This window comes from Sitophilus oryzae, unplaced genomic scaffold (assembly GCF_002938485.1).
Source record: "Sitophilus oryzae breed Bouriz unplaced genomic scaffold, Soryzae_2.0 scaffold_1512_pilon_pilon, whole genome shotgun sequence".
NCBI lineage: Eukaryota > Metazoa > Arthropoda > Insecta > Coleoptera > Curculionidae > Sitophilus > Sitophilus oryzae.
Window position 1 is genome coordinate 2,488 of NW_022146184.1, and position 27,516 is coordinate 30,003.

At 32.8% G+C, this 27,516-nt stretch overlaps 1 protein-coding gene across 1 annotated transcript; it reads left to right on the forward strand.

Annotated features, from left to right (window-relative positions):
- The first annotated feature begins 522 nt into the window (after nucleotides 1-522).
- Nucleotides 523-26,742, forward strand: LOC115878448 (leucine-rich repeat-containing protein 20-like). The gene is made up of 4 exons (XM_030894958.1): nucleotides 523-623; nucleotides 21,811-21,954; nucleotides 24,379-24,546; nucleotides 26,377-26,742. Exons 1-4 carry the CDS (start codon nucleotides 560-562, stop codon nucleotides 26,538-26,540), a joined length of 540 nt encoding a protein of 179 aa, XP_030750818.1. The 5' UTR covers nucleotides 523-559; the 3' UTR covers nucleotides 26,541-26,742.
- The last annotated feature ends 774 nt before the right edge of the window (nucleotides 26,743-27,516 follow it).

Genomic DNA, 27,516 nt, shown 5'->3' on the forward strand with positions numbered 1-27,516 from the left:
TTACGAGGTATATTATTTTCTGATAAATTTAGGTTTTCCTGGTCTGCAGTAAGTAAAGTGATATTATTTTCCTCGATAGTAGTTATTTCTGCTTCTTCACTCCTTGGTATTTTTTGGGGTGGTTCATCACCCCAAAGTTAAGTTAGTTAGGAGTTTTTAAGGGAGGTTTTCTTCAGGCAAAATATTTTCTTTTACGCTAAAATAAATTCTCTTGCCACTAATTTTTTTTTTTCAATAACGATGACGACTTTAGTTCAAAATCCATACAAATCTATAAATTCTAGACACCTGTAAAACTACGCCTCCTATCTTTAGCAGGTACAACAATAAACGACTGTAGAACTACTCGTACATCGCCCACAAGGTTTCGCGTTAATCTAAAATTAAATCGTCGCATTCGTCCCAGTCAGTTCGCGTTCGTACACGTGGAGAAGAGCGCGCACCAGGAAACGATAACGCGGTGCATGCGCTCGCGAGGGAGGCTAAATTATTTGTTTAATTATAACGCGGTATCGGAATAACTGTCAGCTGTCGCGGTCGGTTTCGCCTCCGAAGGGACATGGCTTCCGGGGTCACCAGGGTAATCCACCGATGCGACGACGCCAAGGAGAATCAGGCTTTAGGTATATTTTTTCTCTCTGGATAGCTGCTAATGTATATCTCTCTCTTGCGTAACGGAGATCCTATTTTAAAATACGTATGTTTCTAATTATACTAAAGTTTAGTAATGGCAATATGATATTATTTTAAAAATTGTTATTTCATTATCATTATTATCTCTAGTTATTTTTATGTACACAGTGTTTTAATACTGTGTACAGAATTTTACCACCGATTGTCGAGGTGAATATAAATCGATTAGGTTTGTTAAATATAATAGTTATAGAGGGTGTCCCAGTTCAAACGAAAAAATGCAATTTAAAGGCATTTCTGGTGTGAAAAGGACAAAACGGCGAAACACGTCAACTTTATTTTCGAAGGGGAAATAAGATGCGACTATTTTTGAAAACATTTTCCGCCCGATGGATCAGAAGAAGGGGACCCTTCCTTGAATGGCCAGCTAGGTCACCGGATTTGTCTCCGCTGGATTTTTTTTATGGAGACATATTAAAACAAAAGTATTCGCCACGCAACCGGAGACAGTAGAAGTATTACGTCAAAGAATTGTACACGAGTACGCGGTTATAACACCCGAAATATTACAACACGTCCGATAACGCTTTGAGCAGAACCTGTATTCGTGCATGGAAGCAGGGGGTGCTCAATTCGAACATTTAATCAAGTAATTGTTTCAAAGCAGGGTACTACTTGTGTATTATTCCTTAAGCAAAATCTTGTTGATTTTAACTAAATTTCTTATTTTAGATTCCATTTCGATTCTTGTACAATTAATCAAATATCAAAGCATCATCAATTTATGAAAAGTTTATTTTTTAGCCCGATTCCACCAAATGTGACAAAAACTCCAAAAATGAGATGAATAACCTTTCAAATGATGTGTAACTCGACCCCGCATTACATTTAAGATTTTAAGGATGGACGTTATCCCTGCGTGGGGTTTGAATTAGGGGCTTCAAAAATAGTCGCATCTTATTTACCCTTCGAAAATAAAGTTCACGTGTTTCAGCGTTTTGTCCTTTTCACACCAGAAATGCCTTTAAATTGCCTTGTTTCGCTTGAACAATTTCTTTTCGTTGTCGTCATTTGTTGCTTTTGTTTCCAATGGTCCAATGTTTTAATAAGTGTAATATAATATAATTAACAATAACAAATATATAAACTATTGCTAGGGGTTTATTAAAAAAAACGAATAGATTTTCTTAAACAATATCAAGCTCGAAGAACCAGAATAGCTCAGGGGTAAGCATTCAAATCGTTCCTTTGTTTAATAATGGAAAATATTAAGGATATACACTGGATTCAGGCGTAGATGCGGGGGTAACCCCTCGCAGGGTCTTGACATTGCAAGGTCTTATCGGCTTCTAGACAGAGCAGGTGTTTTCCAGGCAGAGATACTTGCCATTTGGAAGGTCTGCAAATGGCTGAGCGAGGAGACAACTTATGAACGGAAATCTGCAATAATCACTTACGTTTTTATTGTTTATTGTTATGGATAATTTTAAATACGTATAGGACAGCCAGTAAAACTAGGCCCTAATAAGACCTTAAGAAATCGGGAGAACGTATAATAAAGTCGCGTAAGGATAACGCCAGGGTAACAATCCAACTTTCTCAGAGTAAGTGGTATCAAAACGGCAATTCTTCTAATAGGAGTTTGACAAGCGGTCGCACTCGCCACTTCAACCAACCAACCAAGCCTATACACAAAAAAGAAACAAAGAACAGCCAACCCAACACAATTGATATAATAACCTTAACATTAATTTTTTAATCTAACGGCTGTATGCAGTAAATGCATTGAAAATTATTCTTCTTTGCGATATAACAGTGTGTTTGAATACTAGATCAAAGTAATTAAAGCAATACAAAGCACTAATTAATAATTTATCACAATACACCAAAACAATTTACTTTTAAAGACTGGACGCATCTTTCGATAACCATGTTAGGATTATCTTCTTCTTCTTGGGTCGCCGTTTCCCTTCGGCGGTTGACAATCCAACTGGCTATGATGGTGCGTTAAACTGCACCTCTACAAATTTCAATAGATGTTCTTCCTAATCAACGACGCAGATACTTAAGCCAGGAGTTTTGCCTTCTTCCTGTGAATCCCCTGCCCTCAATTTTACCTTCAATGACCAGTCTGAGTACCTCGTATCGTTTACCCCTCATGATGTGGCCGACGTACTGTAACTTCCTTTCCTTAACTCTTTATCTTTGCCCATCCACATGAGCACCTTCTCATTTGTTACTCTGTCCATCCAGGATACACGCAACATACGATTACATACATGCGATACATACATGCGATTACATACATGCGATACACGCAACAGACGATACAAGTACATCTCAAAAAAAAGTTAATGCGATTTTCCAGTGTCTGATTGAGTGATCCAATTCTCAGAGCCGTAGAGAAATACTGGAAAGATGGCTTAGCCCCCGGAGGCTTAGATCTTAGCGGAGGCTTAGATCTTGGCTGGAAAAGGGGGTTTTCACGAAAGCAAAAGTACGTCTGGTTTGTTCGATTTTCGCTAAAATCTCAATTTTGGGGTCGCAAGCATCGTTTGCAAGGGCTCTTAGATATTTTATGGACGATAATTCTACCACCTTGTTGTTAATTCTGAGGAAAGACTTTTCCGGTATTTTGGAAAGCACAACAAGTTTAGTTTTGTTGATATTGATGTACAATTCGTACTGCATGCTATGTTCAACGATGCAGTCATATCCTGATCTATAATGTTCTGAAGGTGCAGAATGATGCCAGCTATATGACCCCTCCTAAATGCAGAAATTGCTGTTTTCAAAGAAACAGCAATTTGTGCCTTCTTGGATATTGCGGGGGCGTTTGACAATATACCACATAAGGTGGTCAGGCGATCTCTAGAAACAAGAGGGGTGAACAGAACTATTATTCGCTGGTTTTGGGAAATGCTGTCAACACGAACAGCTGAGGCTCAGATGGGCACCAAAACTGTAGCTGTTAAAACAACGCAAGGAACTCCACAAGGTGGAGTAACCTCCCCTTTGCTGTGGAGCTTGGTGGTGGATGAACTACTAGACGAATTAACTCTAGCGGGAATACACTGCATTGGGTATGCAGATGACATAGTCGTGATCGCTCGGGGGAAACATGATGGCACCTTGTGTGATATTATCCAAAGAGGACTCCGTATCACTGAAAGATGGTGTAGATACTGTCGGGCAATTATCAACTCAGACAAAACCACTGATAGTGCCATTCACCAGAAGTCTCAAAAACTTGAAAAGAATCAACTAGATGGAAAGGAAATGTCAACACAGGAAGTTAAATATCTAGGAATAATAACCCTGGACAGTAAACTCCTGTGGAACAGGCATATTAAGAACACTACCAGCAAAGCCATAAAGCTCTCATGATATGCAGAAGACTGGCCGGAAATAGATGGGGGCTGCTCCTAACATTTTTGCGCTGGATGTATACCATGATAGTAAGACCCATGATTACTTATGGAGCAGTTGCCTGGTACACAAAACTAGAGCATCGGACGGCAAAGAGTAAACCTATGCAAAGTCCAGAGACTAGCATGCGTTTGCATCACAGGAGCCATGAGAACCTGTCCAACAGCAGCAATGGAGGTCATTCTAGATCTAACACCACTGCACATTGTTATTGGTAGATATGCCAATGCGACAATGATTAGAATGGTTACTAACGGAATTGGAGTACTGGGAGAATTGTCAGATCAGTGGCAGGAATTACCCTCATAAAGGAAATACCACTCCTGCAACTCCCAGTGGACGATATGCCAGAACGTACAACTTTGAAACATCAATGTAGTATTGAGCAAGTTGAAGAGCGGGAAACGTTTGTCCAGCAGTTAAAAGACCATACCATAGCGGTATGCAGGTGCTTCCAAAACCAATGCGGGAACGGGATCGGGTGTTTGGGCCGAGGCTAAATACTCGAACCAATGGGCGCACCTAGTATCCTACGGGCAGAAATTTACGCTATCGAAGATGCGTACAGCTTATCTTAGATAGGAACTATCGGAGACAAGAAATAGTCATCTTGTCGATTGATCTTGTCTGATAGTCAAGCAGCGTTAAAGCGATCAACTCGGTATCAATCAATTCGAAATTGGTCAAAGAATGCATAGAAGCTGAATAAATTAGGCAAAGAAAACAAAGATCCTCCTACCTGCTCACCAGGGATAGAGGCAATGAAAAGCAAATAATCTAGCTAGGAAGGGCGAAGACACTCTACTAACTGGACCAGAACGAGTTTCTGCTTTCCAAGTGGTAGCCAAGTCAAGGCGGAACTCAAAAGACCGGAGATTCCATCCGCAACCTGGAATGGAAATCTTGCAACAGTCTAAGACACTCGAAGAAGTTTCTGAGGCTTATGATCAAGAAAAATCACAGATTTATTTCACCTGGGTTTAAGTAAGAACAATCTTCCGGATTGTCACGGGGTTTTAACAGGACACTGTCTCCTCAATGAACACCTCAGTAGATTGAAACTAAGAAGAAACGGCGAATGCAGATTCTGTGGGAAGATGGGAAGCCTGTTATGCCTCATCACTGAGTGCGCCGAGACGACAACCATTCGTGCCATGAATTTTTGGTACGACTGATATTGGAGATGGAACTACCCTCTATAAAACCGTCCCAGATACTGGCTTTTGTCAAAGCCCTGGGACTGTATGATGAGTTATGACTCAAGAAAGGGGGACACAATGGCTCTGTAAGGTCACAGTGATTAACCCCCCTCCCACTCATTCTAAATTCTAAAATTCTAAAATGACCCCTCCTAACATTCTACATTCTATATGTTCAATGAACATATACATACTATTTGGCTCTTACAACAGCCAAGGTTCTGACTTCAATTATATTGAAAATCATCAAAATTTGCTAAAATTATAAAAAAATATTGGCTAAAATCGAGCTTATGTAATTAAATATAAACTAGGTGTAAATTAGCATAATGACTAAGCTAATTACAAGAAGCGATGTTTGGCCGTATTATTATTATTTTTCGCCATTCACAGCAACCGTGTTTCATAATTGCGATAGCACAGAAATGCTCGCGGAAGAAAAGGATTGTATTTCTTATGCAATTTATTTTATATTTAACGTTCGCCAACCACCTGTGTAAAATTTCATTAGGCAGGTATATCAATTAAGAGAATACGTTAAAATAGGTAATCCCTATGTAAATTATTAATTGATAGGAACAATAATTATATACTATGGCACAGGCAAGATTGGGAGCATCATATGCGATTTCTTTTTAAATATTTTTCTTTGGTCATTTCGGCGACATTTTTTGCTTTCAATTGAATTAAAAATTACCGTTTGTCTTCTTAGTCAAATTCGATATGTAAATAAATAGCTGCACACACACACACACATACACGTATGACCATATTTGTGACAACCGTGCAGTAAAGACATTTGTGGTAGCATCTCTATTTTTGTACGAAATGATACGAACTCGCTGTCCACGATCTAAAAATATAATTTATATGTCATACACACTCCACCGTAAAGAAGTTATTGGCATTTTATTAATTGTGGAAACCTGTTCCACAAATATTATAATTTTTAGAATGTGTATTTATTAACTACCACAAATACCTTGCACCATAAAAGTGTAATATAGATACCACAAAATATACAAATTTCAACTTCCTGTGAAAAGGAATCCACAATATTGTCTTGAATGTGAGTAATTATCAATTAACAGCACAATATAAAATTTTTAGTAATTTCCGTGTAGCTACGGTGATTCAAATTAGTGTTTGTGGATGCTACATATTGCTGTTCGGAATCAATATTTTCGTTCAAGCAACTATATTATATTATCACATATTTACCGAAAAATCGTAACGTACCATACAATTGAAAAGAAAAACAGTGTCAAAAGACGGCTGGGAATGACAATCAATAATTATTATTATGAGCGAGGTCCAAGCCTAGATCTCCATTTACTTGGCCCGTACTATTCTCTATTTTTCATGGCGCTTACTGCCAATTAACTTTAAGAACGTTGTAATTTATTTTTATATTAGTAAAATTATTTTTAATAATGTAATTTAAGTCGAAAAAATACTTTTGGAAGTAGATTTGTGAGTCTGGAAACATTCAATCATTTTTTAGATGTTAGAAAATTAGTATTAATTTTTTGATAAGTTTTATGTCAATTTTTAGAAACTGGCGTCCTGGAGATTGACCTCGCCGAAAACAGCAACTATTATCTTTCCCCAGGCGTCTATGACGCCGTTTCTTTCAATCAAACGGTATTTCTAACCGTGTGTTCACAAATATTTGTAATACAACTAACGATATAAAACTTTCCTCAGTGTAGTGGGTTTCCAATTATTTAAAATCCCGGAATAAGAACCTATAATCTTGGAATCGCGGGGATCCAGAATGAAATTTAATCCTAAAGAATATTTAATAAAAATGCGTACATAATATATCCAAAGAAAATGAGGAAAGAGCTTTATTAAAGAATAGAATAAACAAAGTAATTTTCCATATGTAGTTGTAAAAAAAAAAATAAAATTCTTGTTGCAAAAGAAATAATATAGCAAACACGGAAATATAGCTTACTTAGATATTGACGTTCGGCTTACAACGCTTTTCAGATGGAGCGGACCGTCCGCGCATTATGTTTTCAGATGGCTCATCCGGACGGAACATGTACGATCCATGTGAAGTATACAGTACAAATTCATGGAACTGGTGGACGGTCCCTTTGCGGACGCTCCGCTCTATCTGAAAGCCCTGTAATGGAACTCGCCGGAGCGGACGGTACGCGCGGACGCTTCGCTCTATCTGAAAACGCTGTAACAGCGCTTTCAGGACTCAGCGCGACCGTACGCGCGGAGCGTCCGCACGGATATTTTTTCAAGATAAGATAGCCGTCGACGATCTCATCCGGACGGAGCATACGCGCGACCCATGTAAAACTGTTCATTTGAACTAGTGGAACACGCGGACGGTACGCGCGGACGCTCCGCTCCATCTAAAAGCGCTGTTAGTATAAATAAAATATGATATTTGAAAGACTAACTCGAATCATTTTAGATTGGGCATTAAAATTTTTCGACATTTTCGGAATCCTGGGATTTAATATCGGTATTTCGGGGATAAATATGCACCGGGCACCCGGTTTGGTAACCCTAAGCGACCGACTATCATATCATTTAGAATATGTTCGGGATTTTCCTCTCGGTACATTTTAATATGTTATGGTAATAATATATAACTAATATACAGTATGTCTCCGGATTGTCTTTACAAGAGGAAAAACATATTTATTATTAATATTTTGAGAAAAATGCATTCTTAATAAAAATTTTTGCTTGTTCTAAAATGGTTAATCCCGTTTGAAAATGATAAACATGAAAATATCGTTGATTTTTTCTAAGCCCTAAAAATGAAACCGAGTTTTTATGGTAATATAATTTAGATTTCATTCTTTGATAGATGGGTATTATTAATTTTGGTTAATGACATATGTTTTGCTATTGTTAAGGTATCACATTTTCCGATAACCATTATCATCCTTTCCGTAGCATTCAACTAAATAAATTTTGTGTTTCTTTATCATTTTAAAACGCAAAAAATATGACGTTAATTAAAATTCTATCAATAACAACAAAGAACGAAAACCATAGAAACGCGTTTTGATTTTTAAGACTTTCAAAAAATTCAACCATATTTTCAGTTTTTTTTTAATTTTCTCTAAAACGGTATGGAAATTTGGAAAAGTATAAACGGGATTAACCATTTTAAAACAAACAAAATTTTTTATGACGAATGCGTTTTCTCAAAATATCAATAATAAAAAAGTTTCCTCTTATGTAAAGAACAATCCGGGGACCTACTGTATAATTAACCTTTTAATAATATATTATGATATAAGGGTGTTCCTCAATGAAATTTAGAGGCGACTATTGAGTTAATTTTTCCATAAAACGATTCTAGGAACCTTGTCCCTCTGTATCTCAGTTATCAAGTTGATAGGTTTAGGAACTAGTTTCCTGTGAAGTTTTTATTAAAATTAACCAATAATTTTCTCGTGAACCCAACTATATCATTAAAACACCCTATATATATTTTTATTAAATATTCTAGGATTTATGTAGTTTTTGGCGCATTTATATTTATACAAGGTACCTGAAAGACAAAGATAAAACCGATCAAAATTGAATTGTTTTAAATGGAGAAACTCATAGCAGATATTGATTCTAAAAAATTTTGATTTGATTCTAATCAAATTTTTTTGTAATTTTCATTTAACATTACCATACACTGATTCAATTACTTTTGAATTATTTATGTTTGAAATTATATTTTTAATTATTTTTAGATTTGTCTATACCATTAAATATTAACCAAACCAGGTTGTGTCTATGTTCTTATATCATTATTTAAAAGTCTTTCATAAGGCACATGAACTGCTTTTCAAAATCTGAAAATGTCAATTTTCAAATGTAATTAATTAAAAACAGTACAATTATTCATAATATTAAGTTAAATGAATAATACTTGTTACCTAATTAAAATCTTAATATATCAAAATACAGGGTGCTCCATTTTAAAAATGCATTTGTGTTTGTCCATGCCCAGCTAAATGATTGAAAATCTACCTTATACAGGATGGCTCCTCTCCTTACGCCACTTGGAAGCTCAAGGAGAACGGTAGTTTATATCGAAATGAGATTTTGGCATCAAAGTTATGTTTCTAACAGACACCCTATATATTAATTGATTTTTTGGATTCTAGCAAATAAAAATGAATGCGAGTTTCATTAAAAGAATCTAGGATTTTGACATATTTCACATTTTTTTTCTAACGGAACACCCTATATATTAGTGATTTTGGATTCTAGCAAATAAAAAGAAAATAAATGTGAGTTTATTTATTAAAGAATCCTAGGATTTTTGACATATTTCACATTTTTTTGAAAACAAAAAATTTTAAATTTCGATAACAGCTACATAAAATTTTAAAGTTGATCTTGTATGGCCACCAGTATTTTTTACAGTAACTGTTATGTTAAACCAAATTGAAATTTGACTCGAAAGTTATACAGTGAGAGCCAAATTAATATGGAACGTAGCCACTTTTTAAAGCAAGTTACTCCTTTATTTTAAAGGAACATCCAGCATATTTTCCCGGGGTGTTCAGTTGGGGAATTTGTATGTATCTTCAAAATATTATTGGGTTGCCAACCCCTTAGACAAAGATTTTCTTAGAAATTTTATTTTTATGATTTTTACGTCAGTAAATCTTTATTATTTGAAGAAATCTAGGGTGGCTGATACTACGTTTTGTTAATTTAACAAAATTAAAGATTGTAAGTAAAATACTCAGCAGTAATAAAGATACACGTTTAAAACATATTTTAATTGACAGAATTAAAACTAGACATAAACCTATAATTATGTGGCAAAATGAAATCAAATGCTCAAATGCTTCCTTTCCTGTTTGCATACTACTAGCTGCATAAAATAATTGTCTTTTCAAAGGATCTTTTCATTTAAAAGCATATGTGGAGTTCTGCCTAAAACTGGCTACAAGATTTCTCTCATGTTGTCGACAATAGTTGGTCGAGAGTTTTGTAAACACTGTCTTTAACATATCCCCATAAAAAAACCAGACTTGATAAAATCAAGGAAACATTTAAGTATTATATTAATTGGTGAATGCACACACTGCAAATACAACCCTAACTTAACAACACCAACTAATAGAGATGATATCAATTCTCTCTGATGTAGGATAAGTTTGCATTTTGGGCAAATTTCTGAGAAATTTTTTGTTTTAACTGACACAAAATGTAGTTGTTAAAGTTTGATTAATTAGACAGCTATGTTGAAGTAACGTCAGACATATCAGAGCCACCTAGATTTTATCTAGGTGGCTATTCTAAATAATAAAGATCTTCTTAGATCAAATCATGTAAATAGAAAATATCTAGGAAAATCTTTGTTTGAGGAGTAAAACAACCTTAATAATGAAGTATTTTAAAGAGACATGAATTTCTCCATTGAATATCTGAATAATACATTGGGTGTTCCATTTTAAAATAAAGAGTAACATTCTTTTTTAAAAAAGGTGACCAGTGTTCAATATTAATTTTGTCTCACCCTGTATAACTTTTTGGATCAAGTTTTAATTTGATTTAAAGTACAATAGTTAATTTAACTATATATTAGGCTATACCAGGTAAATTCCAATTTAGGTAGCTTTTATTGTAATTTAAAAATTGTTCTTTATTTCTAGAAAATGTTAAATATGTCAAAAACCTTACATTTTAGTCATATACTTTTCTTATAAAACTCACCTTTATTTTCTCCCAGAATCGAAAATCGATTAATATATAGAATTTACATACATATATAATACAGGCACAAAAATCAACATTGATATGTAACTTTTTTTGGGACACCCTGTAGAGATCTCTATATTTTAAAAGTGCTCTGAATTAAACTACATATGCTCACAAAATTTCGTTTCAATACAAACTGTCGTTCTCCTTAGAGCCTCCACTGACGTATGAGAGGCGCCACCTATTGCATTCCCAAATGTTTCTTAAAAATTTGGAACGCAACAGAAAACATAAAAGAATAGAAATTAAATATGGTGTGTATTCTGAATCGGTACGTTTCGGGATGTACGCATCTAAACATGGTTACCACAAATATGAGAGTGTGTATAAAAATGTAGATGGCGCTGCGATACAGCGAACTTTAGGTTACCACAATTCTGAAGGTGTGTGATACCAATAAAATATTATTATGATTTGTGAAACTTTTACACGTAATTTTTTCGGATCTAGCCGACCAGACTAATTTTGACCCGAGGATATCAGATTTGCTATCAGAAAATTGTGGTATACGCGTGTATGTATACCATAATTGAGACGTATGTCACAAATACTACTACTGCACACACAAGGTGTCACAAATATGGTCACACATACACACACACACACACACAAAAGTACTTTTCTAGTTGTATTTAAAAAAAATTCACAGATTTTGCAACATGCGCAACCATCATAGGCGTATTGAAAATACCAGACACAAAAGTCGGCGGTGGTCGGCCATCATCTGCTTTTTACATTTTATATTAACCTGTGACGTCATTTGGAAGAGCTCAATAGAAATATGAAAGGAACTAAACCTTGTTTGGAAAGCAATTTGACATTCGTGACGTCAGCATTCTGGCAGTCTAACGTATCGCTAATTGCCATTCGCAAATACTGGGGTCGGCATTACTGGTCTTGTGTGCCGATTTTCGTGTGTTACGAAAACGTAAAATAAGATGTACTGAATAAAGGGCAGAAGGCAAGTATTTTCCCAAGCGCATGGATCTAGCGTCAGATTAAAGTGATTATAATAAAATATTTCGTATTTTGGCTCTCTCCGACTTAGTAGATTAGCGATTCACTCCTATACATGTAAACGCCGACCTAAGGTTTTGTTTGCCAGTAGGGTATATTCGAGATACGTATAGTGAACAAGTGAACCGTTCACAACGTTAAATAATTTTGATATTTGATTTTTATCGTGATGGCTTTTTATAAAAGTGAACAATTTATTAAAAAAAAATATTAATGATGGAGATGGACGTGTGCGGATTCATGAATGGTCACGATCACGGTCACTACACTATAGAAATGTGAGGTATGTATATACATAGAATTAATGGCATTAATTTGCAATAGCACCTGGAACCCACAGTTTCATTATGGAGCCAGATTAAACCAATCAGAATGAGTATTATGTTACCGTAAAAGCCCGAATATTGGTTAAACGTAGGGTTACCCACGTAGGAGCCCGAAATATGCAAAAAATGTCAGTTTAGGTTAAGTATAGATTAGGCCTATATTTTTTTATTAATGCAAAACCAACTAAAACCTAATTCTAATCTAACCTAAACTCACTCCCCCTTTTGCATATTTTGGGCTATTACCTAGGTATTTCTAGGTTTAACCAATATTCGAACTTACGGTTAAATTCGCCGTACAAAAAATAAGTAATAGTTACTGTAGATAAAAATAAATTAAAATATAGTTCCACGATAATTTAGTTTGCAACTTCTTTTCATCATACCTAATAAAAAACCGTCACAACCACAAATATACATAGGTGCCCATAATATGAGTAGCGGTATTGACGGTTTTTTGTTATGATGAAAATGTTGTGTGATATGAAAAAGCAATAAAATATATTATCGATTGCAGGAACTATACCTAGTTTACCTTCAGTATGTCCAATTAATATAGAACATTATACCTATGCATGATATCTATGCATGAAAATTTGCTACCATTATATTTTGATAGTTGAGTTTTTGAAATTATTATTTTATAATTATTATTTCTTAAACAAAACAGACCCACAATAATTCAAATCTTTATGATCCAAGACTTCCAAGAATTATAAAGTAATCTCACGTCAATTTTTCACAGTTTTTTTTAATTATTGCATGCTTTAAATGTTTGCAAAGTTAACAAAAATATTTCTTTGAATACCTTGCAATTGATATATTTGCTATTTAATATTATCAGTTCCCCCATTAAGCCTATTTAATATTATCAGCTCTGCATCATATCCGAAATTCAGATTGTGTGTGACACAACGAAGAGTCAACGTGCAACGTGAACGACAAGAAAAATGGCAAGTAAAAAAACTTGTAAAGTCTTAATTACTAATTACACAGTCCTTCCCTTGAGTTCTCCTGCCTAAAATCTATATTGCCTTTCCTAAGATTTTAAATATAAATGATTGAAACTCAAGTTTACCACAATTTAAACTTAAGATAATTATTTAATTATTAAATCCATAATTATACTAAAATATAACACTTACGAAGTTTCTAAATATTAACTATTTCTACTTAATCCAGTAGCGTAGCGTAGGCCCCGCAGCACCCGCAATGGGGCCTCGTGATTTTGTTTACTAAATACATATATATGTGAACAGCGTCCCCTACAATTTCCAAAAATATTGTGTTGATTTATTTTTTAATGTTTTATTTTTTATGTTCTTTTATTATTATTTTTTCTAGTTCTAGTTATTATTTTTTCTAGTCTATAAGTTTTTTTTTGTTTTTATATTTTAAATGACTTGATATACGTACATAAAGCTATATTATGTTTTTAGTGTGTTTTTTTTATTTTAATATAAGGGCACCAAAAAAATTTTGCGGGGGGGCCTCACATTTGAAGTTACGCTACTGACTTAATCATTTAATAATTCTGATAAAAACACTCTTGATTATTTATTTTGAAAATCATACGGGCTATAATCATTAATATGACTATATTAACAATACTTAAATCAAAATTTATTTGAAGGAATGCCATAACCATCATTACAATAAATTGTAAAACAATAAGTATGTAATAATAACTCGGAATAATTATTAAAAACTGCTCATCGCGTTATAGATGTCGGCGTCTTGTCTCTATTATTGTATTACCCGTTTAGCTATAGTTTGATTTCAGATAATGCAGATTTTAATGTGCCATTTATGTTTTTTATTGGAATTATTATTTTTAGCATATTTTGTATACTCTATGAAGTGATTTTAAGAAGTGCTCCTGTTCATTTTTCATTTTTCAATTATTAAAGTGCCTATTTAGATACATTTAAAATTAATTAATTAATTGGTGTATAGTATTTGTATTATGGGTTTGTTTATTTTTTATGAAATGTATTTTTTTCCTATTAAAATAAACATAGCTTACTAAATCACTAGCCAGCCATTTTTAAATACAGGGTGTTAATTAAGTATCTGGCCAAACTTCAGGAGATGATTTTTTGAGTGTTTTTAAGGTAAAAAGTTCATATAAACATGTGTCCGGAAATGTATAATTTTAAAGATGTCAATGTGTTTTCTAATAGGCCTTTTTTATTAATATCTCAAAGATCCGTTGGCCGATTTTGTTGAAATTTCGCCGTGTTGTGAACTTTGATAAGTTAGCACTAATTAAATGATAATTATTTACAACAATATTCAAACGATAAAAACTTATCCCGATAAAAAATATTTGGCACCGCCTTGGATTCATTTGTTTTTACGCCTGTTGGCGGTGGAAACCATGCAAGCTTTTTCTTTGTCCTAAGTTGTTAATTAAAAAAATAATAATCATATAAAAAAAAATATAGGTCCTAATAGCCTAAATTTTATCCTTGTTTATAATAATATACAAGGATTTTATCAAAATGTATCAGCAGATCCGATGAGACCCGAGTTATTATATGTTTTGGAACTTAATGATTTAATTAATTCCTTTAATGCATCGATTGTGCGCATTATCCTACGCGCCAAGAAAAATATTGCATTAGTCTAAATTTATTATTTATGTTATTCCGCTCTTTCACGTATAATTTGCCTCTTGATTCTCTACGGGAAAGAGTTAGATTCATCTTAACTGTACCTAACAACCCATGCCTTAACGCATATTCTTTTTATAATAATATCGGCTTTCCAGACTAAACATCCATATCATAAAATGGATTTGTACACACACTAATAAGACCTCATTTCGGCCCTCGAACGGCCTTGCGATCGACTTACGTGTTGACAAGTTGATTAGGCAGGTTATTGAACTCATGTTGCCTCTAGCATGTCGTTTTTTCAAAGATGGGTCCCATATAAACGCGGCCAGAAGTATTTTCAATACTAAAAATGTTTCTTTTATAATTTTACACAGGTATACCAATTTTCAGAATTTTTAGCTATTTAGGTTAAGTGATGTCATTTATTTTTCATTTCATCACGGGTGATTTTTTTTTCATTTTTAATTAATATTATTAAAGATGAGGGTAGGAACATTTAGTGCTACAACAGCAAAATAAAACTTTTCTTTTTTAGAACGGTAGCAACACACGCAGGTCTCGTGCCTTCAGTGAGCCGTCACGTTGTGTGAAAAAAAAGTATTATAGTTATAGTGGAGTGCTTTAAGCCCTTATGAGATACAAACCTCGGAATTCATATACTGTGAACGAATTTTTATAAAACTTTTTGCATTGTATTGTTAATAAGATATATTACAAAGTTTACCTATTTAAATTCGTTGCTTTCATTTTAGTATTTAAATAAACACACACATATACAAATGCATTCATACAAGTTGGCTCCGTTTTCCGGAAAAGCTCTGTATCAGGATTCCTGTTTGAGATTTTCACTCCAAGCCTTTTACAAAATATATGTTTAATACTAGTTCACATTTCAAAAATATTTTTATAGATATACAGGGTGAGTCAAATATATATCATTTATTTATTCGAGTTTAGTGAATTTGTTATAAAATTCTGGTTCCAAAAATACCTTAATGCTATAGAGTATATTAAATGGTTTTGAATTATGACCACGTCCATATAGTCCAGGAACCTTCATATGAGAACTTCTAATCGAGACGATCGACTTATTGTAAGTTTATCGCTAAGAAACCGCCGTTTGCCAGCTTTTCAAATTGACAACGAATTGCACTTAAGAACCGTACATATTAACTAACGGACTACAAGAAGAGGATTAAATGAAGCAAATCTTATGTCAAGAGGATCCGCTTCGGGACCAGAACTTACTAGATGTGTTGACTAGGCCCAAAAGCAAAGGCATGGTCTTAATGTAAAAATTACAAAAATGAGTGCCGTCTTTAAAACCGAATATTTCCAACAAAAATAAAGCTAATGAGATGAACCAAAAAACAAACCATCGAGAAAGGATGTATCTAGACGATAAAATAATTTTTAAATTTCTTGCTGTTTTAACATATTTCACAGGGTGTTTCAAACTTTCATCGAAAATATCAACATTTTGTTTTCCCTCGTATAATTAACAGATGGGGAGTTTCATTATTAATTTCGAAAAAGACACTAAGAAGTCAAATAATTGGGCAACACACTGCTTAAAAAATCATCAAAATCGGTCCATTAAAATAAAATATATTAACCTTTAAAATACATCAAAGTTTTAAGGTGCCCATTTTTCGTGCCGGTGAATGTATTTCAAAAACTATACATTTTAGTCACATACTTTTCTAATGAAACAAACCTTTATTTGTTTACTAGAATCCAAAAATCAATTAATATATAGCGTGTTCCATTACAAAAAACATAACTTTGATGTGTAACTTTTTTGGGGACACCCTGTAGAATTCTACATAATTTTAAATTTTAATGATTAGAATATAAGCAGAATAGGTATACCTTATGTATTAGATTTATTTCTTTCAATAAATTTACTTAGAAAAAGAATTAAAAAAATCAAAATATTAAGAAGGAAATACCTAATTAAGAATTTACTAAAATTACTAAAATAAAATATTAAAAGCAACGAAAAAAAATGGGTAAACATTTTAGTATTTTATCTATAAAACACAATACAGAAGGTTTCACATTAATACATTGGCACAGTGCCTTCTATTAAAAGATCAGCCTGGGGGCGAGATTTATGACGTCACGCTAGTTAGATATAACGGATTAATAAATATGTTGTAGAATACATGGAAAACATAATTATTCCTCAGATTTTTGGTTTGTATTTTCAAAATGATATAGTTTAAATGAAATATACATAATATACAGTTAATAACTACAACATATATACCTATTTATAGTAATAAATACTTTGGCAAATAAACTATGAACCATACAAATGCAGCAAATGTTTTACAATGTACAAATAATGTATAGGTACATAAGATAATGGGTAAAATGTAAATATATTTTTAAATTTTGGGGTTTGAAAATCGATCTAATTTAACAAAAAACATTTAATATCTACTAATAGTGATGTATTATTATTTGCATTCACAAAATTTATATGTATATTTTGCAAGTATCAATGTTCGAAAAATTATATTTACAAATAATACAATATTATCTAAAAAGGCGTCAGCGATGGCTATGAAATGAAGATCGCTGGCATTTTATATATTAAATTATTCTAAAATTTTTGATTTTCTTGGGATTTTAGGTTCGGGAAAAACGCTGATTAAGTTTTCATTTGGGTTTCATTATTTTTATTTGGTTTAAAAAAACGTTTCGGCTAACTATAGCCTTCACAGTGTTGTGTCATATGAGAAAAATAGTGTCGAATATAATCAAAAATTACATATACAATATAATTCACACCTCATAATGTTTACTGCAATTAATAAACTAATATAAACTTATCAAAAGACGACCACATATTTTTTTAAAATTATTATTCTTAACACTAAAATTATCTACATTGACTATGGAGTACGCAGTAAACATTATGTGCGTGGTGTGAATATTTTATATGCAATTTTTGGATTATATTCGACACTATTTTTTCATATGACACAACACTGATGGAGGCTATAATGTTAGCCGAAGCGTTTTTTTTTAAACCAAATAAAATAATGAAAAAACAAATGAAAAATCAATCAGCGTTTTTCCCGAACCTAAATTCGAAGAAAATCAAAAATTTAGAATATTTAGAATCAAGGTTCAAGAATATCAAATTTTCCAAGATTGTAAAATTCTAGTTAATTATTTTATGTGTACAGTTATTTAGGGAATGTCATCGATGTTTATTTCCAAGCCAACTAGACGCCGATTTTTCGATGATACGGTATAATTCTTACGTAAAATGTAAATAACATTAGACCAATTAAAACAAAAGAAATATGAATTTCTTAGTATTTTTAGTAATACCTTTATTCTTAAAACTTAATTTTGTATTATGCAAATATACCAATTTTATTGTTATTTTATTCATATTGTATTCAGCCATCACTTAAATATTTGATATTAATTTGGTATTATAAATAATCAATACTATTCGTTAAAAACTACTGAACAAATATATGTTATGCTTAACATACATTATATATTATCAAACAAAAACACATTCTTCTTTTAAACTGTATCAGTCTTGTCTTTACAAAAATCTTTTTTAAAATTTGAACTCAAAATAATAATCTTTTTCATGATCTCTAATACACATATTCTTTATTTTTTCCTAGATCATAATACCTACTTACGTGTTTGAATCTATCGAAGCTGAACCAGCAACACTTGGAGTGGAGATTCCACAATATGAATAAAATAAACATAATTGTCCAGTTTTCATTAATACCATCATGGGAGAATATTATTTTTAAATTTATTAAAGATATTTTCAATAAAATTCTCTTGATTTATAACTTGTACCCACTTTTCTTGCTCTTCCGGACACTTTAGGCTGCCTAGTATAATAACTATCCTTAGTAACTATCCTTTCCACCAGAAACACAACAAAGATGAGGCATAGCACCAATAACACACTCCACTTAAGCTTTATTGATGAATTGTTAGAGTCTTAAAAAACACACACAAAAATCACGATAAGTAAAAAATGTATGGGCACTTTTAGGTTAAATCACTTGCACAACGTGTAATTTTTAAAATTTCTATTTTTTTATACGAAACCGAGAGTGACCATATATCTGGTAGTAGTTTATGTCACTTCAACACCAAAATAATTAGTTTTTTGCACTACAATAATAAATAATACCAAAAATCAAAGAGTTAAAACCAAAAATCAACAGACAAAATATGAAACGGAATCTAACCCAATATCTAAGTATGTACAGCTGATGAAGTAAACAAAAGTCCGCCCGTAGGCTGATCTTTTAATAGAAGGCACTGATTGGCAGTAATTGAATTCCGAGGTAAAAGCAGAGAAATAGAAGGGATAGAGAATGAACGTCAACATGCGCAGAAGGTCTAATCAAGTTGGGCGCCATATTCCAGGTCTTCGTGTCATTTTGTATATAGGTGGTAATCTATAAGTAATCAAATATCAATTTGCTGTTTTCAACCATACGGGGGGCAATTTAAATTTAGTGAAATTCTATCATTCATTATGGTTAGTTAACATTAATATGATTTATTTAATTATCAGTTTCAAAACTGCGTACAATATTGGTATATAATACACTAAATATACGAATATTCTGACAAAAGACGCTACGGACAGATGACCTTTTCGTCGTAAAACACTCGAAATGATATTAAATAAGTATTTACAATATTTCATGTTTACTTGTACTGAATTACGCGTTTCAATTTAAAATTTTTGCAAATTTGGTAAAAATTGTTCTAAACAACTTTTTGTTCAAGTTGTATATTCATAAAAAACATTTGGTTCATAATTATTTTTGATGATTACCTACCTTGTATTTTTAATATAAACCTAGAAAAAATATGTTTTTGTTTTATTTTTTTTATTCGTCCCTTCAAATTATGTTTCAAAAACTGTTACATAACATGTCCTCTAACAAATATTTTCATAATACATAAACATCATTGATTTTATTAAGGGTATTATTATTAGTATTTATCCTGGTTTTTGTCGACAATAAAAACTCAATCTTGTAATAGAACATCAATTTTATATTTCGTAAAATTATTTTGATACAAATTCGATTTGTCAAAATTCAAGTCATTAATATATTGATAAACAACCCAAATTATTCCTAAATATTTTATTATAAACAAAAACTGTTACCGGTAAGTTTGTAAAACACATTATGGTTTGTCGTAATACTAGAAAAAATCATTTATTTTTTGCACAAAAGAAGCTTGTCGATCCTTATTTGTCCATAACAAAATTCTGTATGTACATATACCTAATTTATTATTAAGAAAATTAGATTATATGATCTCAGAATTTTAAGAAATTTTTTTTTAAGATAAAATAGTTTCTTCTCAACTGTAATATTGTCAACTTTGGCCTGTATTTTATCTATTTAAAAACATGGGATTGACAATCCCCTTACTAAAATACATACTGGAAGGTACCGATTAAGTTTCATTGCATCAAATACCTTTACTATAAATCCTGGCTCACAACTCACAATTTAAGGCCATTGCAAAATGCTTTTGAACTTCATCATAGATTTTACAAGAATAATAGTGTAATATTGAAACAAAGTAACATTGTAAGCTTCATGACTAATAGTCTCATTTTTAACACTTTTTAAATATCATCTCGTTAACAATTATGAATATTACATGATTTTTCTCAGTGATTTGTGGCACAGATACAAATTAATATATGCCCCATAACAGTTTTTAAATAAGAAACCTCTGCCTACAGATTTAATTTTCTTATTGGCATAATACCTTTTCTTCCTATATAAATCTTGCCATTTTTTTAGTCCAGTGTTCCTTGTTTTTACAGTTGTAGGAATACTAAAAATGTTGACTATAGAACTCGATACTATGTTTGAAAAAGCCTTCATACCTGTAACTGTGCATAAATCTAATTAACCGAATTCTCCTCCTCTTGACACTCTGAACACTGTTGCTGCTAATGTTAGAAATATTTAGCACAAAACTACAACTACCTACAACAAACTTTACAATAAAAATGTTAAATTTTCGCTGTTCTATTAAAATACCCTATCTTATGTTTTCTTTTCCTCCAAATAATCTTCTTGTCAAGTAAGGACCAATCTTATTTGACATATTTCTGAAACACACTTGAACTTGTGCTTTCATGGACACTATAAGAGTGCACTGTTTTACAGAAGCACGAACATTGATTCCAAGTATCTTCTTCCTCCACACGTAATAAAAACATCCTCCTTAAATGGCCACATCATACACTTATTTTGACCATTCCCAATTACAATCACGATTTTTACAAATCGCCTTTAGGAAAACTAAAAATAAACTGTTTTGGATCATCTGTAAACACGATTATGTTGTATAAACTTACACATGAAAACTAATCATTTTTCCCGGCGTATTAGCTTTCTTAGAATGACTATGATAATATACAACAAGCCTTTTTGAATTAGTGTTTAGAATAATTGAGATAATAATAAATTTTAACTAGATAACAACACAAACGAAAAAAAGAAACAAACAGATGTCAATTAAAGAGGGGAAGTGACAGCGAGACCTGGAAGATGTCTGCCATCTTGCCGTCGACAAAAATTTGGATGCGCAATCGTCGAAGCTCATTCTCCCACTTCCATATCTCTGGGTAAAAGTCTCTGGGCACTCCACTATTAGTGTTTTTTACTAAAAATTCAACATTAATAAAATAGATATCTTCAGACTATTACTGCTATTACCGTTTATGTGTGTGATGGATTTGTTAATTAATTGTTATTTATTTAGTTTTTATTTTTTATCCGTTTGTTTCAGATCTTTCAAACTGTCAGCTGATGCAAGTTCCAGATGCCGTTTACCACTTGATGAGACACACCGAACTCAAAACCTGCGATCTCAGTGACAATGTAATCACAAAAATTCCACCAAAGTTTGCTGTGAAATTTAATCTCATTACAGGTAAATATTTAATTTAACTTGGAACTCATTTGCTTTTGAAAGTTAAGTGTTAGGGTTATACTGCCATTACTCGCTGACGAGTATTCGACACGCATCAAAAGATGGTCACGCAAGGCGTTAGCTTTTCTAACTGCTCTCGCAGTTAGCTTTTTCAAGAACCGATACGTTTGAGACATGATGGAACCACCGGACTCTTAAGAGTCGTCTAAGGTGTCTCTGTTGCAACTTGTTTAATGCGTTCATGTGTCGGCGGTACGGCACTCAGGTTTCGCTCACATATAACATGGTGGGGATTATAATTGCTCGGTGCACTGCTACAAGTTTCGTTTTTGTACTCAAGTCATGATTGTAGTAAACACTGCATTTAATTTTTAGAATGCTCCTGAGGCGCTGCTAATCCTGTGCTGAATTTCAGAGTCGATATTGGCCTTTCCCGAAATCAAATTGCCGAGGTAATTAAATTCCGCTACATATTCCAATAGCTCTTCTCCGATTTTTATAGCATTGGTCGCATCGATATTTAGCTTAAGGCCTAAAGTCTCGTATGCCTAGGTATATGTGTTCAACATTTCTTGTAACTGTTGAAACGTGTTTGCAACTAAAGCGCAGTCATCAGCGTATTGAAGTTCTGTGATGAATTTTGTACGTATTTTTGCCCTGAGTCTTTTTATGTTGAACAGACTGCCGTCATATCTGTATCTTATGTCCAATCCTCTCTCCTGCAGTTTTCTGTCCACTATAATGGAGAGCGCTGCCATGAATATGTTGAATAGGAGAGGCGCTAAAACATATCCCTGCCTAACTTCTGTATTTGTCAGGAAAGGATCGCTCAGTGATCCATGATGTGACACTCTTGACTGGTTGTTGTTACGGAGGCTTTTACACACTGTAAGAAATTTGTTGGGTACTCGGAACTTATTTATAATTGCCCAAAGTGCATCTCTGTTCACAGAGTCGAAGGCTTTGGTTAGATCGATGAATGCAACATAAAGTTTAGACTGCTGCTCTTTTATTTTTTCCTGTAGTTGGCGGATGGAAAATATGGAATCGACGATGCCACGGTTGGTGCGAAAACCCGTTTGCGATTCAGGAATGATTTTTTCTATACTTGGGTGCAGGCTTTCTAAAAAATATATACTTCATATAAATAGACAAAAATAACATTACAATAATTACTTTGAATGTGTTAGACAATGATTCAGTATTGAAACTAAAAGAATTTCGCACTTCTATTGTCTTTTTCGGTCAGAAATAACACTGATCGGTATCAAGTGTGAACTAATCTAAATCCTAAAACTACTGAACTTAAATACTAGAGCCGAGCATTTACCCGTGAAGATGTTGGGTGCCATCAAGCATGAGGTTGTTCACTGAGAATACCCGCATTGAGGCGTTTTATGAGTGGTTGCCATATTGTTGAAATATTCATACTGGAATTGCTAAAGATTTTATTATTGTTAGATATGAATACGGCCTCTTTAAATTTGTGCTTTTCCCAAGGGGGTTCCTTGTGGACAATCCTTGCTTGGATCACATATGATCTGCAGTGCCAGACTTTATGGTTTCACCTCTTTGCGTATATTTTCTATGTTCGCCAAGTCGTATATGTAGAGGATGTTTTGTCTCCCCAATATACGACTCACCACACTCGTAAGGTACCTTGTTTTGATGATTCCAGTGTTGTTTTTGTTAGGGCATTTCTTAGGATAGTCCCAGTTTTAAAAACGGCTTTAATTTTATACTGCTTGGGTATTCGCTTGATCTTCTCCGATGTTCCTTTCACATATTATGGAATCGTCAAGAGAGAGAAGACATCCTTTTTAGGCTGGCGCAACCATTGGGTCAGACTTGCAATTGAATATAATCTTGCCCATGAACTTTGCAGAGTATTCATTCTGAAGCAAAGCGGTTCGCAATTCACAGATTCTTGTTCACTGCCATATAGTGATTGCTCGATGACATAATGTTTTAACTATACCTCTCTTGGTTGGTTGCTTTAGAATGTTTCGAGTGAGAATTTAAATATTGTCCCGTATACTTTTCCTATATACAGCACTGCATCGTTGCATTCTACTGACCAGAACATCCCGAAATTGTAGACAGAAATTTTTCTCTTTCTCAATCATAAATCTGATTAAGTTACCTCGTGAATTGAGATGATTGGGAAAGGAATCGTTGGATTCGGTTCCATTCGGTGTTTATCAGTTTCATTCCAGATTATAGAGGTATCGTCAACATATCGAAGCCAGATTTTGGGGTGACAACTGCGAAGCGTTGTGTAAGCAAAATAAACAAAGACAATGGAAGTCCGAAATTCACTGTAACTTATTAATTAAAATAAGTTTTGTAGTATTTCCAAATTAATAAGTTTTGGTCTATACTCATTAAAATATCTTAACTTAAATCTCTTCTTTTTTGTTTTAGATTTAAACCTTTCTCACAACCAAATGTCAAAATTGCCAGAAGAATGTGCAGAAATGGGCAACCTGGAAAGGCTGGACATTTCACATAACAGCTTTATCTCGTTACCTAATTGTATATTCAAAATGCCAAAACTACACCAACTTAAGGCTAGTGATAATCGTATAGTTGGTAAGTTTACGAACATCAATATTTGTATCAGGTTTGAACGGAAAATGTAATTATAAAATTAAAGATTGATTTTAGAATACGTTTTTGGTACGTTTACACAAGCAATTGTTAATTATACAGGGTTACCCAAGTAGCATTTTCACGACTTGCGACCACATGTTTACTAAACACAACGTTGAATTAGTTACAAAAAATAGTTAGCGCCCTACCTTGGGTATTAAAATAAATTTAAACGTTTTTATAACGTTGTGCCGACGTTGGACTAGTACTACAGCAAAGTAGAAGCTTCCGCGACGTCGAATAAACGTTGTATTGTAACCTTTTTTGCTTAAGTGATCTTTAGGTGATTCGGAGAACGTAGTTACAACGTTGGACAATATAGAGTTTTCCGACGTCAGTTTCAGGACCTATTCCAACGTTATGCAAACGTCGTCTGTTTTACTAATTCCAACGTTGTTTAGATTTCCTTATTCTTACGTTGGTAGGACGTCGAGTCACTACATCTTTGCAACTGTATTGAACCATAACCTTAAATCTTAAATTTTCACTTCATTGTTCTGTTCAGTCAGACAGTTCAGTGCTGTTTTTGTTTTTATAAAAAAAAACTTAATTAAAATGGGACATAAGAAAGGTACATATAAAACTAAATTTAAATATACATCGACATATATTACCGATAATTTATTCACTCCCTCGTTTGTTTAGATTATAGAGGGCGGCACAAGCTAGACTCTAGGATGACTAAATTAGGCAATCTTGCGTCTAGTATACTACCTGTTAAGGCCGAACTGCAACTTTATTAGTCCAGTATGCGACTACTCGAACTACTCCATCTTAATCTCCAAAACAGCAAAGTGAAAGCCGCCATGTTGTTAAATAAGAAAATGTTTCGTTCCTAAAATAGCAATTCCTGCTTTTTGAATACATTAACTTGAAATATTTGACCCTAAAAAAACACGCGGAAACAATTTTTTCGACTGCGAATAAATTATTCTCATTTTACTAAAATAAAAAATTCAAGAAAATTTTTAAAACTTCTTTAATTTTAAGGCCCATTAGTATTTTTCAAATTAAAAACAATACATTTATCAATAAAGTTGTTTGCGTTTAACTTTTTTGCCTTGGGTAACGAGTTACAGAGTCGGTTAAAGTGTTTCAATAATTATGATCTTCAAACATCCTCCACACTTAAATACTTTTGTTTTGTTTTCCTTCACTGCTATCTGACATATGTCTCTAACTAAATCATAAAAATAATATTTTTACTATAATTATCCCAATTTGGGCTAAAACGCGACTTAGACGCCATATTAGTTTTGTATTTCTGTGAATTAGGATTTTAAACAACGTTGCAGTTTGTACTAAATTAGGCTTCTAGCCAACGTCGGTATCCAACGTCGTTTCGACCCACAAATTATTCTCCAAACTAGTGCAGACTAGGGTTGGCACGAGGTTGTGCCGATGATACAATTATTTTTAGTTGCCTTGTTTTGTTAACATATTCCACAGGGTATTTCAAACTTTCACCAAAATATTAAAATTTTGTTTTCCCTGGTATAATTGACAGACGAGAAATTTCATTTTTAATTTAGATAGAGACACTAATAAGTAAATAATTTAGCTACAAATTGCTTAAAAAATTATCAGAATTGGCCCACTAGATCAAAATATAATAAACTTTAAAATACATCAAAATTTTAAGGTGCCCATTTTTCCTCGCATTTTTCGTGCCTGTGAGTGTAATTACTGGGAACAATAAAATAATCTATAGCCATTATTATATTATTATTATTATACTTATCCGTTATACACATATCTATCTTTTTTCAGATATTGAAGTAGACTACTTGACAGAAGCTCCATCGTTACAGACCGTCGACTTTCAGAGAAACCCAATAACACCTCGAATTCACGAACAGTTATCCAGGATCACGAAAATCATAGTCATCCTGTCGCCAAGACAAACAGAAGACTGGGAAGATCTCACTATTTAATTAGTGCTCAATAATAGTCATATGAGAACTGCCATTTATTTGACTTTATTTATGTTAGTTAAACAGAGATGCTCTTTGCTTAATTCAGTTCATGTTTTCAAGTATTTATATTTCTTTTTGTATATACTAGTTTCAACAGTTAAGTATAAAGCCCGGATTCTCTTAGTTTTATTAAATGCATAAGTACAATTTATACAGGAAATTCATCAAGATAAATTATTATTAATATTTAGAACGATATTGAAAGTAGATACCAATTTTTTTAACTTCAGTTAGATTTGGTGTTTAAGCTAAGCTAAAAAAACTGGTTTAAATATGTTTAAATTCTAAATTATGTATCTTGCTTTCTGTTAGCATTTATTTTTAAAGACTTTTAGTCTATAACTTGCAATTTAACACGGTGATAATGCATAAATGAAGTTATGTCAAATAAGCAGATGAGACTCATACTAAAAAATGAATTTCAAGAATGAGGACAACAAAATGTTAAAATTTACAAAATGCTAAAATGAATACTTTTACTTTACTACAAAGAAGTTCTTGCTACAAAAACATTAGTCCCTTTGATTCATGCAAAATTTCTTGATTGAAAAGGGACATTTCTTGATTAAAGAGACACTTTTCTTAAACCAATAGCGAATACTATTGACTCAACTAAAATTTATTTTGATCTAAGAGAAGTCTATACATCATATATACAGGCATATTACGAGGTATATTATTTTCGGATAAATTTAGGTTTTCCTGGTCTGTAGTAAAAGTAAAGTGATATTATTTTCCTCGATAGTAGTTATTTCTGCTTCTTCACTTCTTGGTATTTTTAGGGATGGTTCATCACTCTACAAATTACAAAAAAATATTACATCACGATTAATCAAAGTAAAGCAAATAGATTATTAAAATTATAAGCTTTGGTCACATTTTGAATTTTTTAATACGACGACTTGAAATTCTAAAATTTTTGTAATTATTTGCA